The sequence below is a fragment of the Coturnix japonica genome, chromosome 1, assembly GCF_001577835.2.
Source record: "Coturnix japonica isolate 7356 chromosome 1, Coturnix japonica 2.1, whole genome shotgun sequence".
Classification (NCBI taxonomy): Eukaryota; Metazoa; Chordata; class Aves; order Galliformes; family Phasianidae; genus Coturnix; species Coturnix japonica.
The window spans coordinates 149,309,328-149,327,961 of NC_029516.1; the positions used below are offsets into that span (position 1 = coordinate 149,309,328).

General features: G+C 38.0%; 1 protein-coding gene across 1 annotated transcript in view; it reads right to left on the reverse strand.

The window, feature by feature from the left end:
- ENOX1 (ecto-NOX disulfide-thiol exchanger 1) overlaps window positions 1–18,634 on the reverse strand; it is a 364,528-nt gene that overhangs the window by 40,775 nt on the left and 305,119 nt on the right. Inside the window, exon 12 of the mRNA XM_015851740.2 lies at window positions 781–965. Within this exon, the coding sequence (XP_015707226.1) occupies window positions 781–965 (185 nt within the window). The remainder of the gene's footprint in view (window positions 1–780; window positions 966–18,634) is intronic.

Consider the following 18,634-nt stretch of genomic DNA (forward strand, 5'->3'; position numbering starts at 1 on the left):
AAAGTGCTTATATATTAATGTACATCTGAGAGAAAGCAGTGGGAGAACAGGTCTGGATGTGGTAGGCAAGACTTGACCTGCTCAGTATCAGGAGCACATTGTCAAATACAGGGTAATGCATGTAGAAACCCACGTCTCTCCTAAGGGGACACACAGTAGTTAATGGCTTACTGGTTATCAGCTTTGTTGTTGCACTGAACCATTTAAAAATTGTCTGAATAGGAACATTACATTTGTGGATCAGAAAAAAATAATAAAACCTTGGGAGATAATACTGGTGTTACTGACCATTTGCAAATTTGCAGGAGGGCAATCAGGACAAACTGAAGATCTTTGAGATCCTCAAAGGAGAGTCAGCAGAAGAAAAGACGAAGCTGAGAAGTGGAGATGCATCTAAAGATGCAGGACAAATGCAAATGAAGGTACCACTCTGCTAAGCTGAAAAAAACCTTTCCTGAGCTCCTGTGCAAAATTAAGGCTAATTGGATTAAATGAGGAGAAAAGTAGAGGATGCACCGAAGTAATTTTCTCCTAACTACAACATGCATAGAAAGCTTTCTTGAATGATCAATGGGTTTACAGTTTAGGGATTCCTAAAATGACTGTCCCTAAAAATGTCCCCAGATCCTCCTCCTGTTCCCCCCATCTAAAATCAGCAAGATTTTGATTTTGAAAAGAAGTCAAAGTAGTAATTTGTGACTAATAACCTTGCATACAAAATAGATCCTTGGCAGCATTTTCCTAAAAGAGAAGACCTGTTTTTTCCTTCCAAAGCAATACCTGCTGCATGCCTTGCATCGTCTGCTGTAGGAACTGTAGCTGCTGATCCTTTGTAAGGCTTTCTTCTGTTCGAAAGAGCTGTCCTTTCTCTTGTTTCAGAAGCTCCACTTCATTTCTATAAGCATCCAGTTGCCATCGAAGACTATCATTCTCTTCCTTAAGCGCGTATGCTTGGGCAGCTAGAGCTGAGAGAAAATGAAAATGAGAATAAATCAGTAAGTTGATTGTTTCCTTAGAAATAACATGGAGAATATTGTCAGAGGAGATGACAGTAGAGATGAAAGCCAGTGAGACATTTCAGAGCTGAGACAAGACCTAACAGAGCTGAAAACGATTAGGCTCTGGCAAAGGATGTCATTGGGAAGTTATTTCATGGGATGGAAGGAGACATAAAGTGACCCTGGATAATTCAGATGCTACTTGCAATCTAGCTGCTAAACTTAGGCTTATATTTGAGGAAGAAACTGGCATCCAAAAGCAAAACACTTCCCAACTTTGCAACATTTTCCCATGATGTTATGGGATCTGATACAGTCATTTAATAATTAAGCTAGTGCAGTGATATGGAATCAGATCTGTGCTAAGGAATTTAGACTATGTCAGGTTGTCTGGATTTAATCCCATGATAGACGAAACACAGAAATTCCTCTCCAATCTCCCTACGAACTGCTTCATAGCAATGGTTATGAGAATCCATTAAGACAGAAAAAAAGATGCAACAGAGTAGAATTATATAAAATGCAAATGCTCTGAAAAAGTGTTGGCACTACAAGAACATTACTACATTAAAGACATTGAAAGACACTTAAGTCATTTCCTTAGGAAGCTCCATTTGGCCCCTTTTCAATTTAGAATGGCATTTTTATTATCATAACTGATAGCAGGTGTTTGTGAAGAAATCGATTAGTATGCAGGGATGGAAATTACATTTGCCAAATGACTTGCACAGTCTGCAATATAAGCTAAAATTTGTGTTGCAAAAGGCAGAGGGCTATAAAGCATGTAGCAGGAACATTATTTAAATAAATTATCTAAACATAAATACATATAGGAAAGTATGGCGTTCGTTGCTTTAGGGATGTGGTTTTCATCCCATAGAAGAACTCACCACTGGTAGTATTTACGTATTGGCAGTATGAGTGGTCATTTGGCATATCAAACTATCATACCACACTATTTCCTTCTTGGAACCTGATAACACAACAATATTACAGGGCAGCTATAATTAAAAAACAACAATCTACCATAGCCAATTCTATCAACATTTGGTAACTGAAGCACGTAACTGATTTACATTCCTGATTAAATGATTTCAGGCTTGATAGTACAGAATTTTTTCTTTCCCACCTACAACAGCAATATGGTTAAACTCCAAATTATCAGAAATTGCATATTAACTCCATTTAATGTTAGGCCTCACTTGACTAGAGCAGCATTCAGATGTCATGGTATTTCATTACCAAAAGAAATGTTTTATCTTTGGTAGGATACATTCATCTTTTTCCAAGATAATTTTTACTAATTTTAAAGTAATACAAATACTTCATCCAAAATAAAGTAGAGTTAGCCAGTATTAAAATATAGGCATGGACTGGTTATTGCACTTAATTTCGATATTCTACAGAGTATCTCTGGAAGATTTAGTAAGAGTTACAGTATTGTTACATCAAATTAAATTGTTCTGAAAAGCATGTAATCATCCTACCGTGACAAAATATACCCTCAAGAAATTACAATGATGAGTCCAATGGGCAAATAAGAGGATGAAATCCCTTTTTTTCTTTTTTTTTTTTTTTTTTTTTTTTTTTTTTTTTTTTTGTTGCGCTGTTGCAAGCTATGTTCATAATCTTGACTGCAGTTTCTGAGCAAATAAAAACCTCAGTCTAACAAAAACTTTAATCAAAATTTTATTCTTTGATTTATGTAATGGATTTGAACCAAATTACTTGAAAATACAGCTTGTCTTTGCTATGTCCAGAGGTAAATAATTAGATAAAATGACAGCCATTTGTATTGCCTTCTTTCCAAGGAGAATTGCCTTCTTCTGTCCCCAATCAAAGAGCTGCATTTAATACAATACTCAGTTCCAGCCAGAAACCCAGATTTGGTTGATCTTTAGGCTGCTTTAACTGGATAAACTCCTGTGGTGCATTTTCTTGGCCTCATCATGGCCCAGATGGAGAACTTATTTTTTCCCACATGGGTACATTCAAGCTATTGACTGGGGCTAAGGACAGCACTTCTGTCTGCTACAAAAGCATTACAGTAGGGAAAATGGAAACGTCTTCTACATGTTGTGAAAATAAACAACCTATAGGTGATGAACCTGTTAGGATTTTCTAGAAGAATAAAGGCTGTGTTTGAAAGAAGTAACAACGTATGTTAAGAGAAAAGGGAAATATCTCAAACAGCCTGAAATGCAAGAAGAAGCATAAGCAGAGATCAGTCTGTGATATTAGGCAGGACTCTTAGATGTGTCCAAAAAGTTATCAAAATTACTATATGATCTGGGGTTCTTCCTAGACATTCACAGTAAGTAATTCAAGACAGAGTCCAAGGTTGAAGTAAGTCCTTAAATAAGAAGGATGCAAAGCATACAGCAGCAGTATAATAAAATTCTACACTGTCACAAGGTTTCAGATGAATTATTTTTAGATGAAATCATTAACTATATGGTGTTGATACATACAGTTCTTTTGTTTTTAATTTTTAGCTACAAAAAACTCTATTCCTAATGTGAATAAAGTGGTTAGTAAAAAAGTCATCAAATGGAGCATAAGTCAAAGGAAGACATCTGGTAGACCCCAGGGGCTCCGTCTCATTCAGTACCGGGTAACTCTGAAACAAAATCAAAAGGATTCTTTTTGTTTGCATATCACAACAGTAATTTAAAGTTATTTATATTTTAGTGAATTAAAATCATTTTGGATTCAATGCAATTATCCCAAATAGAGTGGTTTGCTTAAATTTTATGCAGATTGAAATAAACCTCATTAAATACTAAACTAAAATTTATGGAGAATTTTTGGATTTAATAGAATTTGCATTTTAAATAGTAAATATTTTTTTATATTTGTACTTTTTAAAAATTTTTTCCTACTGTATCATTAATAAAGCCAAGGGGTGCATATTTTGCTTAAGAAGTTTACTTAGCTTACCCCACTGCAACTTCTGATTCCATTTTAAGTTTGGTAGTTCCGATACTCATGTACAGAACCCCTCACTGAGACACACTAGAAAGCTTCTTAGGATAAAAGACAATTAAAGTGGAAAGCCTTTACAGAAGCACTATATAGAAGGAAGCTAGATCAAAAGGAAACCCTGACAAGAATCCAAATAACTGCTCGTAACGTAAGCAGAAGAGGATATTTGTACCTGAACAGATACAGCTGGCAACCAGCCCAACATAGACTTTATAGCATTCTCATGGAGGGCCGCAAATGGATACCTGTCAGTCTCAGAGAACCAGCTACAGGAAGATCAGACATATGTAAGCGGGGAAGCCTTCTCATCAATATATTGAAGACATCTAAGAGATTAGTGTGATTTGCTTGTTCTGAGTCAGCAGTGCCTCAGCAACAGCCTTCTGGCCCAACACTGGTAACATGCAGTGGATCCAGATCAGATCCAACATAAAAAAATATCATGGTAAAAAGAAAAAAAGAAGTTACTGGCTGATCAGAAATACACTGAAGTCTAAAGGCGTATTAAATATGTCTCAAACTGATGTGTCAGAAAAGAAAAAAAAGCAATTTACTTTTCTAGGTCATCTATTTCAGATGCTGTTAGGTGTGCGCTTTTTATATCAGCAGCACTGATTTGTGCCGTTTACTTTTATCTAGCTTTCTTTGGTTATATCTAACCTGATGCATAATAGCCGCCCAATGAAGACAAGGTAGGCTAAGTCTACAAAGTGAAAATAATTGTAATTACAAGTAATCATGGTATTTTATAACTCACTCAGTAGCCAGGAAATAAACCAAACCTCTGTTTTTATATGTATATAGTTATTGCAGAACTTGGGGATAATGCATAAATTTCTAGCAGTTTTATTAACACACACCTGAGCATTAATAACATCTGTAACACTACATTTAATATTAATGACAGACTACTAATTCACATATGGGAGACACTCCTGGTTGAAATGCATAGGCAGTAGCTTATCTTCAGGATCTGTAGCGATCTGGAATTAATATCTGAAAAACAAATGACCGAGCAATGGCAACAACAGAAAACTCTCCTGTAAATTCAAAAGCATAGACTTCCCCATGATCTGATAGCACAAGTTTTCCTACAGATACTTTTTCTTTCTTATAGGTACTTCTAAAGAAATGGATCATAAAACTGACAACTTTTTATTTGTTTATCTTAAGACTTTTGGTCTAACCACTTTAGTAGAAATTCTCAGGGTTTTGGAAATTTTGCCAATGCACCAATACAGTGTCATGAAAACAGATGAAGAATATATTCCCAAGCTTTCCTTCTGCCTGAGTTCTACTAATGCCATGATCCTAATTTCCTGTCATAAAAAAATAGGGTTTAAAATGATATAATGCTCCTTTTGATAATATCAACAAGAACAACATCAAGAACTGTCAAAATGATGGCTGTTGTTATGGAAATTTTTTGCCTGCACCAATTCCATTGCAGAGCATTTGCAATGTCATAAACAAACAAACAAATACCAACCAAAAACACCCACATAAAAAAAAAAAAAAGAAAGAAAGAAAAAAAAAGAAAAAAAATAATCAGCTTGCCAGAAACAGCTACTACTTCAAAGAGTTTTCAGTTTGAGAGACTAAATAATGACATAGAGTTCACAACTATAAATACAAACAATAGAAGTTTTCCTTGGCTTCTATCTAGCTTGCTTGTTTTTCAAATAAGTGAACTGTGAAGCACTATGACTAGGGGAAAGTCAGCATGGGAAAACATTTTTGGAGGATCTAGGAGGTCATGAGGTATGTCTTTAAGCTGTAGGAAACAGGGTAAGTTATACAATAACTTACAACAACAACTGTCAGTTGTCATTAGAAAGGAAGATAGTCTTAGCAGATAACAAGCATGGAAGATATTAGCTGATACTCCGTGATTCTGTAATAAAACAGCGTTTCAAGATTTTAAGATAATAGTATGAACTCTTACATAAGCCTTTCTCTACATGCTGCACAGATATCTGAAAGGTACTAAAAATTCTTGGTTTTTACAGTTATGAGAAAATCTTTAAATAGAAATGAATGTCAGTGTAGATCATCATACCCTCTAAACAGAAGAATCTCTTGAATCTAAACTTCTCTGCAGCCGCTACATTTCATTAAGGAGGATTTGTCTGTTTTTCCTGCCTGAAGGCAACCATAATTGGATCCTTTTTTTTATTATATCTGAAACTATTATATATGAAGGAAATGTGTGGAAGCAAGCAAACAAGCAAACAAACAAACAAACAAACTTAACAGTCCTCTTAGCAAAGACAGCTTTTGACACTTCCTTAGCTGTATTCAGAATCTCAGGTTCTTTCAGAAGGCAGAAAGTAGTTTCAAGTAACACAAGTACTACGAAATTGTAATGTCAGGGGGTTCTTCCTGTTTGAGCAGTACTGTATCCACCTCTTGATTTGTAGGAAACAACTCTCTAGTTGGACTATTGATGATCCTGAAGGTCTTTTCCAGCATAATTGATTCTATGATTCTATGATACATTGAATGTTAACTTGAGAAAGGGCTTGCACAAGGTCACATGACAGAAGTCAGAATCCAGAAAGTGAGATGAAATAAAAGAAAAATTTGGATATTTGTTCAGTATATTAAGAAAAGTGACCTTCCAGTTCTTGAAGGGAATGTATAAAATGAAGGGGGTACAACATGTTTACATGGGTGGATAGAACAAGGGGGAATGGTTTTATACTAAGACAAGGAAGGTTTAGGTTAGATATTAGGAAGAAGTTTTTCACACGCAGGGTGGTGATGCACCAGAACAGGTTGCCCAAGGAGGTTGTGGATGCCCCATCCCTGGAGGCATTCAAGGCCAGGCTGGATGTGGCTCTGGGCAGCCTGGTCTGGTGGTTGGCAGCCCTGCACATAGTAGAAGGGTTGAAACTAGATGATCATTGTGGTCGTTTTCAACCCAGGCCATTCAGTGATTCTAAGTAAGTGGAAGAATGATAGGATTTTTAGTGATAGCACAAGAGAGATGGAGGGTCTTGTGACAGTGACTAGGTGTATAGAGAAGGAGTTCAAAAGTGAGCAATGGGCACTGTTTTCTGCATGCTGGCACATGCCAGGAAAATGTGAAGCTGAGACTGGGGATGTCTTGAAGGAAAAAAATCAATTTCATACACTAGAAGCAATCTCTGGAGCCCCAGAAGATTCTTCTCAGGGCTTCAGTTGACTGGAAATTAAACTCTGCTACAGCCTAAGGGTCTGAGTATGGTCCTTTATTGACACAGTGTGTGCAATGTTGATGCCAACAAGTGACCTACAACTTGAGAGTAGTGGAAAGTTTGGGTTTGCAGGACATTTTTGAGGTGGTGGGAAGGAAGGGAAGGTCCTACAAGCAGATGGAAACATTAATGGTCTCTCCACCAGTCCTCATCTCCTGACAGAAGAAAATTTGAGGCCCTTATTACCCCTGTCTCACAGCTGACTTTCTTAAACCCTTCTACAAAAACAGCTCTGAGAACAAATTTTAGTTACACTGTTTGCAGCTCAAAGATATTTTGGAAAAACAGCTCTTTGATGGTACCTCAAAGATACATTCTGGAAGATTAAGACTAAGCTAGACCTTGGTTAATACGAAGGATCTTCTCAGTCCAACTTTACAACAATGACCAGATCCTAAGTTCTTTGAAATTTCTGGTGGCTTTGATCCATCTCCTCTCCTCTCCTCTCCTCTCCTCTCCTCTCTTCTCCTCTCTTCCTTCCTTTGCTTCCATTTCCTCCCCTTTCTTCTCATTTCTTTTGTTACTACATCACTAATCACTGGCATTCAGATGTCAAAAGTGGGCGCACAGAAGTATGTCTGATATTAACAGACAAAAGCAACACTATCCCTATGTAGCATTCTTTATATATGTCTCTTCCACTGTTATGCTATGTTTCTACACAAACAAATTATGTCACTTGGCTTCTTTAAATAACCCCTTCAGTTAAAACTTGAAAGTAGCTACTGAACTAGCCTGAATAAACTCTGAAAACAGAATTAGAATGATTTAAAAATAAATAATTTGGGGCAATTACAAGCTAATCTAGCCATGAATCATTTTTTTTCTTTCCCTTCAGACAGAATGCAACCAAACAAGGAAGCAATTTCCTCATTTTTCCTAATGTTAGGCACACTTCATTTGAATGTCTCAGAAACTGCAAATTTAAACTTCAAGGGCGCTAATTATCCTATATGTGGTTGGGTTATTGTCATTAATGTTAGTGGGAATTAAGACACACACTGAGAGGGAGATCTCAAACAACCTTTATTCAGGTGCAGTTGTTTCAAAGTCCTTTCCTCACCATGCTGCTTACATTCAATGTGGAGAAACTCATTATACCCGTTACATTCATGATGATGCCAGATGTTCAAATTGAATACTCATGAGAATTATTTTCAGACTCCCTCTTCACGTAAGATTTGCTAGTGAACAATTAGTAAACAGGGTGCTGCCAAAAAAAAAAAAAAAAAAAAAAAAAAAAAACCCCCAAAAAAAAAAAAAAAAAAAAAAAAGAGAAAAAAAGAGAAAAATTCCACCATAATTTATTGGCAATTTTATCCATCCCATCCACGACAAACAGATGCAACATTTGAGAAACCAAAGCATTTCTATGAATAGAGATTGTTTCAGTTTATAAAACTTAATCCTGCTTAGCAGACTTCTGCAACAGCACTGTTCTTTTCCAGGTTTAAAGCACACATGGCTCACCAAGCAATTTATGAAGGCTTATTACTTTTTGTGTAATGAAGCATATCTCTTTGCAAACAGCAAAGAAGGTGTAGGGAGAAGGAGGGCAGATTACAGACCAGATGGGTCTAATAACAAAACTAGCAAAGTAGCATGCAAAAAGTAACATGCAAATGCTGGTTCTGAGGTGGATTAAGAATGCCCCAGGGAGTGGTGCTGCCAATTCCTGTGATGCTACGGTGAGTCTCGTGATATCTGACATTTTATTTAGAGCCTGAGAGAGATTATTAACTGAGAGCTTGAGCTTCTGGATTAGCAGCTTCCAGACTTTCTAGACCATGGATCAGTGCCATCTCTCTGTATTTCACTATGTTCTTCACAACTCTGACTGTTAGTTAAAAACTCAAGGGAAAACCATTTTACCGTTTCAGCCAGTCCTAGGAAATAGATACAGATTACTTACTGCAGTTTAACAAGTGGCTCAAAAGATGAGAAGAATGAACTGACTTTCTCAAAGGCCTCAAAACAGATGTAACTAATCTCCTACTTTAACTCATCTTTCTACCACTTTCTTCATACTTCCCTCATTTTTCCTCTGTGCTGGTTCTGCTCAGGTCGTTTCCTCTTCCGACTCCAAACCTTTGTCGACTTGTAATTTCCACTTGCCTGTCGTGTCTTGATATTTTTCTCTGCTCTCACTCATACCTACTTTGCAATATATTCTCCAGCTCTTTTACCCAGTTTAGTTGCAGCTAAATTGCAGCATTAAGTACTTCAGACTATCCCTAAAAAGATGTCACATCACATTACCGAAATGCATAGTTAGAACTTGGAAGAGACCACCTTGTTACAAAAAATTTCAAAGCCTGTCACATTTTGGGTCTATTTTGCTTGACAGCATTTCTTTGGAGAACTGGCATCTATGTAACTTGGAAATGGAATTCTGACAGTTGTTACTTAGTCTACCCTGCTGAGACCAATTTCTCCAGGTCACCTCTAAAGACCAAAAATCTTCTGTTTCCTCTTCTTTTTGGGACACATTTCTTCTATTGCCACCTATGTACCAATCCCAATGAGTAAGGTACACACTGTGAGGGCACAGGAGAGGGAAGCACCACACACTGCTGTGGGTGGACTGCTGGATGGGGGCTTGTGTGTTGTCATTCCTACTTGGTTATCCCCTTGAACTAGAGGCATAGGAAGCAAATCATCCCAAGAAAATGCAGAGGTATAACTTTGATACTTATGCTTTATGTTTACCAATAACTACTTGAAAAAGCACTGTCTTATTTAAATATATTTAGCTGAGTACTGAATCTCTTTTAGAAGTCCTGCTTTTAACTTTTTTTCCCTTTCTTTTCTAATTGAGAAATTAAGACATTTCTGCAGATGCAGTGCTTTATGGATGCCAGGAAATAAGTGAATTTTTCCTCTAATCAATAATTTTCAAGAAATAACTATTAGTGTAACACTAAAAATGACAGATAAGATTCCAGTCTCAAGAGAGAAGAGATAGGCTCACTTAAGTAAGTAAAGTGTTAGTTAATGGGAAGATGCCAAGTGGCACTGATGACCTACATCAGTAAAGAAAAACACTACTTGTTTTCATGTTGCCTTGCACCTGGAAGTACAGACTTTTGAAAGCTGGATCACACAAGATATGCTGATGAAAGCTCAGTATTTCACAGATTCTATGTTAACATTATGTAGATGCCATAAATGGATTTTATGCATGTGTGTGGATGTGATACACAGATTACCTAAGATTCTACACATCACTATATATGGGTAGATCTCTGTGTAGATAGGTTATCAGTGGTTATTAGGTGCTGATTTAATTGGTCATAATTCCATTCAGATTTAAAAAATAAAAACTGGCCTTAATAGGATGCATAGCTGTACTGCTACTGTTGACATTTAAACTAGGAATTGCATTCAGGTCCAGCATTGCTGAGACAACTTGAACAAAAATATCTGTAGGATGAATAAATATGAAGATACTGTCATTGCAGGGAACAAACCTGTTTAGAAGCAAACCTGACAGTGTTCCTGTGAATCTCTCAATTTGTCATGTCCATTAGGATAAGAAAGGGCTGATCTGACTGCTTTAGGTGACTGCAGTGCTTTGGATTGCTCTGATTTATAGAAGGCAAATGCTGATCGTAAATGCAGAATGCTCTATATAAATGTGAGCATCAACAACCTTTGTTAAAAATTCCATTGTGCCTTAAACTGTGGGAGACTATTTATCCAGCTACTTCCCTGACCTTGCACTGGATTAGAATGCTGAGCTAATTTTTCTTTAAAATTGTGTGTAGTGCTGTAATAATTTCTCAGTTACTTTAGTCTCAGAAGAAAAATGGATCTTAAATATGGGAATACTGTTTTTATGCTGCGTCTGATGCATGGACTCAGATGTGAACAATAAAAATCCTTTATTGCAAGTTCTCACATCACTTATATACCTTCATAAGTTTTCTTTTCCTAGCTTTCCTATTCACCCCTCTATGTCAATAGAACATTCCACAAACACTTCTTCAACCATTCATGTGGGCGCTTATCCAGTCAGAGCCACAAGCTGTTCTTTCCTCTTCTAAAGGTGTCCTTGGTTCTCATGCTGTTCATCTTGCTCCACAGCTGCTGCTCCATACAGTCCTTCTTGTATTCCCACATTTTTACCCTTTTGAAGAATTCCAAGAAGCTTGGAATTTCTTGACTGTCACATTCATAGGTAGTTTTTCTTGAGTGACTTATCCCTCATGAGAATAGAAGACCATGCAGGAGAATTATATCTCCAAGTAATTACCACCTTTCTCCTCTCCATCCTGACTTCAGTACACACAGTATCCGCACACTGAGGCAAGCCTCTGTGCTTCTCTAGAACTTAACATGTTTAGTAAGTATTTTCTCAGCTACTAAAGAATTAATTGTGTTGTGAACTTACAGATGGCAAGGTTCTAGAGGGATTGGTGGTATGTGCAGTCCTTCCAGAAACAGAGACTTTTTTTTGAAACTTTAAAGTGTAGAACTTTAAAGAGACAACAGTAAAATACTCCCTGTACCAGACTTTCTGGGTAAGCCACTGCTTAAGACTTCGTTTGTGTGGGTGTTGAGCAGAAGGTGAGTGCAAACACTGAGCAGCAGGCAGTAAGCTTGTGGGATCAAGGTCTAACAGCACAGGCATCTCAAAACCTATCAACAAAACATGATGAGACAGACAACTATCTGATAATAGAACAACATAGGGAGAGGTATTACTTTTTCTCGTGCTCTTCCTCAGCTGTTGAAAGCTCACACTTGTCTCCAAAATTCAGACAAATTTAAGAGAGAATATTGTCTGTAGCTGACACATGAAAAAGAAGCAATGAAGAAATTAGTGTTCTGGACTAGCAAACACACAAGTCTTTTCAGAGGGATCCCTGGCTGACATGTAAGATGGACACTTGGCAATTATAGAAGCATTCAACAGTAACTGGATACAGTAGTGCTGCAAATGCATGCTTAGCACATTCCTATGCCTAAGTAACATCTTGCTATACTATGAATATATGGAGAACTGAATAAATGAGCAAAATGACAGCAAGCTATCCTCCCACTGAAAGGTAAAAAAAATTACATAGCAATTAGAACTCCTAATTTCAAAAGAGAAGGGAAGGGAAGGAAGAGGAAAGGGAAAAACACCTTCCCTTTAACCACATAGATACAAATTTTCCTTCTTTGGTATTCTTACGCTAGTATTCAATGAGTTACATGTTTGAACTAGTGAAGAAGCGGTATAAAATGGTATGCTATCTAATTCTTGAGTCAGTCATTCCATGTACAAGATGGCTTTTCTTCAGTTTCTCTTTCCTCTCCTATTAATGTAAAACTGAATAAGGCTAAAAGAAAATAACTCACCTGTAATCAGGACTGAATCTTCAACGTACTGCTTATAAAAATGCTACACTATAGATATGTGGCACTAGTGAGAAGCTGATTTTCCTGAGATAGTCTTTAAGACAAAACCAAAGAGTGGGATATCACAAAATTCCTCTGAATCTAATACTCATTCCTCAAAGTAAAACAGCACTACTAGCCTGTTGTAGTTTTGTGAATTTCTGGTGTGATCCAGACTGAAGCACAAGCCCTGCTGGGTGGGCTTTTAACTCTTGGCATGCAACCACATCACAGACTGCCAGTCTGCTAGATGCATAGGGTCTGAGAAACTGCTTATTTTGAAAAGGAAGCCTTTAACGTGCTGGAAACTTCAGCCAGCCTTACATGTCTCATGACATAAGGGTGCACCCCAAAATGGTAATTTGAAGCTTAGAAGCTTGTACTGATTATGGAAGAGGTTCTGCTTTTTGATCATTATCTCTTCTGGTACCTTAGCAATGTCTGATGTTTCATGGATTAAAACAGTAAGTGGATAAGAAAATAACAGCATCTCCAACTCAAGCAACATTTGCAGCCTTCTCTAATTTGCTGGAGTGGAAAAGATTCCTTAAAAGAACAGGGCATGAAGGCCAGCATTATTAAGAAACACCCTAACCATGAACTTAGATCAAACAATAATATAAATGATCTTACATAAGAGATCAGAAATTGGGTTTAGGCTGTGAGCCCCATGAAATCACTCATGAAGAAATCTGTTCTTTGTGTTCTCTTCAGAACCAACAATCTTCACTATTATAAATAGGGCTCATGCTCTTGAAGGCTAAATGTAAGAGTAAGAGCACAAAAGCTGTATATTGGAGAGGGCACTATAAAGAAGGTCACTTTATAGAAAGCATGAAGTGTAATTTGGAGAAGGATGCTAATACCAGCTATATCAGATTGTGAGGAAGCTGAAAACAGCATATGTTCTAATATTGTCTTTTATTGATTTTGCTGCCAACATCCCACTTCAACAATGTTACAGCCACACTTCAAGATTCTTAATAGAAGGGGTTGGAGAAAATCAATATACAGATCTTGCTTCTGCTCCCATTGAAGTCAATGGGAGTCTCATTATTAACTGCAATGAGCACACGACAGAGTTCAGCCTGTTTTGGTGCTCTGTGTTTGTTTTTCCCTTCCCTTTTTATTTAACCTCCTACAGGGCAATGCACACTGTTATTCTGTGTTTTAGAAAAGTCCCATTCAAGTAATGCAATTCCCTATCAAACTGTGAGTGTATGCATTCAGAAATGATGCCCTGCTTTATGAAACCTAATGAAAAATTATAGCCTGTATCCTGAACAGGAAAAGTTATAATAAAAGATATAGGATTTGAAATAAATTCTGATAACAAAATCATTTCTTTCTTAAAAATATTTTCATTCAGATATCAAGCAAATAAATAAAAACAGTTCAGCTTTCATTGACTCGTGAAATGTTACTTTCAATGCATGTTGTTTGCTGTATTACAGAGGGGATACACCCAAACTTCTTTTCACTACTATTTTAATGCTATTTACACAAAATGAAATATGCTAAAATTATCTCCAAAAATTATAGGCATCATCTTCATTCCAACAACATGCTGTTAATTTTGTTCTAGCATGAATGCAAAACATATTTTAACATGCTGTCAAAATGAGATACTAAGAATGTCAATAAAATGACACTAAAATAAATGTAAATTTAGATTGCTGTCACAAGTGGCTGCTTGGTTTTGTGAAGATGTTAGGTTGCTATAGCATTTTCCATAGCAACTTTGCATCTTATTACATAAATAATCCCTCAGTGTCCTTAAAGCTTACTAAAAACAGGATTAAATCTATTCTCACATGTAACGATCCTGCATAAAACCTTATCAGTACAAAATACCCAGAAAACATAATAAAATGTAATCTAGATAATAGTATTTCTGGCAGTTGAAAAGCATCAAAGCACAACAGACTTGTTTTGTAGTTAACGGGACATCCTCCTAAAACCCATATCAGGGGAGTGTCTTTGAAGTGTCTATTTTCTCTAAAAATGGAATGTTAGGTTGGTAACCCCTTCAATGCTGGGTACACTGGAACAGCACAGATCTTTGTCCCAGTGCCTGGGAGAGGAAGAGGCTACCTGCCACATTTCCCAGGGTAGATAGCCTTGGCAATTCTATGCAACTCCCTGAAAGGAGGTTGTAGCGAGGTGGGGGTCAGCCTCTTTTCCCAGTTAACACTGATATGACAAAAGGTATAGGCCTCAAGTTGCACCAGAGGAGGTTCAGATTGGATACTTTGAAAGATTTATTCTCCAAAAGAGTGGTCAGACATTGGAACAGGCTGCCCAGGGAGGTGGTGGTATCTCCATCCCTGGAAATATTACAGAACAATGTAGATATTGCATGGAAGGACATGGTTATTGGGCATGGTGGGGATGGGAGTGGATGGTTGGACTGGATGATCCTAGTGTTTTTTTTTTCCAGCCTCAATGATTCTGTGATTTTGTCTCCAGCCCTGATTCATCACAGCATTTCTGCTAAATTCAGCTGCACAATTAGCATTACCAAATGTAGTGATGCTACAAGTAGCATAACCAAATGGACTTAAAATGGGGGGCTCAAAATTAAGCCTTTGACTATGTGCTTCCTGAATTTCAGCCATTTTTTGTAAAAGTGATGGGAAGATCAGAATGCATTTTCAAGTACAATATTGGAGTCTGCCTCATGATGACAGCTCTGAACTAGCATGCTGGGAAAGGCACTAGAGCAGACTACCCCTGCGTTAAGGGAGTAATCATTTTGTGCTGCTTTCTAGTCTTCATCTCTGATGGTCCTGGGGTGTAAAGCTGATTGTTTCTGTGCTCTCCAGAGCATTGCCATTCACAGAGGAGTTATGCCAATCATAGAGCCCAAAAAGGGTTATTCAGTTGTCTTCTCTGGTAAAATAGGGGGATTACATCAGCATGGTCACAATTTGGTTTTTCAGATCTAAATTATGTTCTTTTTGAGACAACTTATAAAACCTAGTTAGTAGATTTTGCTTACAGGTTTTATTTTCCTCATGTAAGCCTTTGTATGCTTATTGCCACAGGGCTGATTATGGCACCAGATGCTAATGGCTTTGAAAGAGTTTTGATTTATCTGAGGAATAGACCAATGCAAGCCTATTAATTTTTAAAGTAAATACATCTTGCTATTTTACATTATCTTTACCAACAAGTGCTTAAAAGGAAGACAAGGAAATTACGGGCTTGTTAAATATCAGGATTGCTTTCACAAAATCTGTGTTAAAAAGCTATTAAACTGAGAAGTAACGACAGAAAAAAAATGTCAGACTTTTGTTTAGAACAACAGATATCATGAAAACAGGAAAATAAAATAAAATAAAAAATAATTAAAAAATTTCCCCACCCCCTTGAAAACTGCACAAAAGATTAGGTTTGCAAGAAAGGAAGGGGAGAAAAACCTGATTGTGGAATCAGTAGGACGACAAAGACCTGACATGAAATTCATCAAGACACTGGGTCAGGCAGAGGGAAAGGAAGAGCAAAGCTCAGCTTCACACAGCTGGGGCTGAGTAATTTCTATTCCAAGTTGTAAAAAGATTGTAGTAAGCTTTCCCACTACTTTAATCCTCCTATAAACCACAGTTTCCATCACATGTGTGCATCTCTGCATTCAAGCAAGACTTAAAGAAAGCAAAAGAAGATTAAATTGCAGGGGGAAAAAAAAAGAAAAAAAAAGATGAATAAGCACCAAGCAGATCACTTTGGTGTTGTTTCAGGCTTTCCTTGAAGACTTGCCAGGCTTGCAACTTTCAGGATAGACTTCAGGACAATACCATAAAGCTTGTCTTATGCTGCATGCACAAGGTGCAGTTGTCACATCTTGACTTTCACAAGGACTTATGTTCTCTTGCCAGATGGATTGCCCACCATCCAGACTGTCTCCTATGGCAACTAACTCCACTGATGTTGCAAAGAGCAAGGATCGGCTCAGAGGAGCACTTTAAGATACAGGCTACTGTCCAAGATGTCAAGAGCTGTCATGTCTAAACTTGGCACCTGCCTGGGTACGTTTCATTATCCCAACATGGAGGTCTCAGCTGGCCTGACTGGGAAGGCAGTGCTAATCTTGTGTGTCCAAACTGGGCATATGCTGATTAATCCACAATTTATTATTTGTATGCGATCACCAGGAGAAGCACTTTAATAAGTTCATAGAATTATAGAAACATAGGATGGCTAAAGTTGGAGAAGACCTCGAAGATCATCTGGTTCCAACCCTTTGCTGTGGGCAGGGTTGTCACCTGGTAGACCAGGCAGCCTAAGGCCCCAACCAACCTGGTTTTGAACGCCTCCAGGGATGGGACATCCAATGCTTCTCTGGACAGCTTGTGCCAGAACCTCACCATCCTCTGAATAAAAAATTTCCTCCAACATCTAACCTAAATCTCTCCCATTTTAGTTTAAAACCATTGCCCCTTTTCCCATTGTTATCAGACCACCTAAAGAGTCACTCTCCCTCCTGCTTATAAGCTGTCTTCAAGTACTGAAATACTGAAATGAGGCCTTCCCTTCTCCAAGCTAAAGAAGACTGACTCCCTCAGCCTTTCTTCAAAGGAGAAGTGCTCCAACTCTCTGATCATCTTTGTGGTCCTCCACTGGATCTGCTCCAACAGCTCCACATCTTTCTTGTGCTGGATGCAATATTCCAGATGGGGCCTCATGAGGGCAGAACAGAGGGGGAGAATCTGCTCCCCCTCCCTGCTGGCCACCTCTCTTTGGATGCAGCCCAGGATACTGCTGGCCTTTTGGGCCACATCTGGCTTGTGTGATGCAGAAGCATCATCACAGGTAATACAATGAAGTGAAATGCTCCAAGGTCCTAAAGAGTAGGCTGTTCCAAGTATGTTTGGCTGGAGACAGCCTTATTCTGAGGTGTTTATCATTTATGCAGACAAGACAGGCAGTGGGGGAATTAAAGGAAGCATCCTTGCCTCCACTTGATACTGAGAAACTATGAATGCATTGATTTATCCTGGTGTGAATTTCGTAGCAGAGATGGTACTTGGCCAATGGCTCTGGGATCCTCATTTAATCTTTCCCGTGTTCCTCTGCAAGCACCACGCGTTCCTTCATTTCCCCTGGTACTGGCTGCCATCTCTCACTGCAGTTGGAGTTGCTGGAATTAATGGTGCGTCACAGAGAACTGCAAAAGCAAGAGATTAACCCCCCCCTCCCCTTAAAAATAAAATTACAGGTGACTTCTTGGTATAAACCAAACTTCAGCTCTTTCCTACAACATGCAGCTTCACTTCACTAATTCTTAAAATTACTTTGGAGGCTTTTACATGTGGATCCTTACTCCCAGTGCCAGCAGGTGGGAGATGAAGCATCCATAAATCCTGATCGTTCTGAAGATTTTCCTACATCCTCTAGACTCCAGCACAGAATCTCATTTTTTTTTTCCACTGATATAATGCTTCAGTAGCTGCACCTTGACTTTCAAATGTATTAACTGAGTTGCCAATCATCATTATTTTTTTTTTCTTAGCAATCTCCCAGCTTTACTTCAGCAATCCTCTTGTCCCTTTAAACTCCAGAATCCACAGCGCAGAAAAATCACTGTTTAAGGACTGAATTTTGAAATAAAAGCTTACACATTGTTCTGAAGGAATAGCTGTGCCCACAGATCAGATTATGTCATTTTCAGATCAGCTTTTTGCCATCTTTTCCCATTAAGCAAATAATCTTTGGTCTGTAAATCAAGAGGGAGGGATTCCTATGATTAGTCACATATGCCGGCTTAACTAACTTATTGTTTTCCCTGCTCCCTGGGGTATTTAGGGGGGGTCTGGCATCTGTTTGAGATGCTCTCCAACAGAACAAGCAGGTAGTGATGCCTTCACTTTGACTGAAGATTCAGCTTGCATATACTACGGTAGAGTACCAACTAGCCCAAAGGAGAGTGACCTGTAAAACACCAGGAAGAGCAGAAGATTTTTATTCAGGAGGCAGCGCTGTCCTTTAAACTAGAGGATGGAAGACGAGTCCAGGAGACGAAAGGTC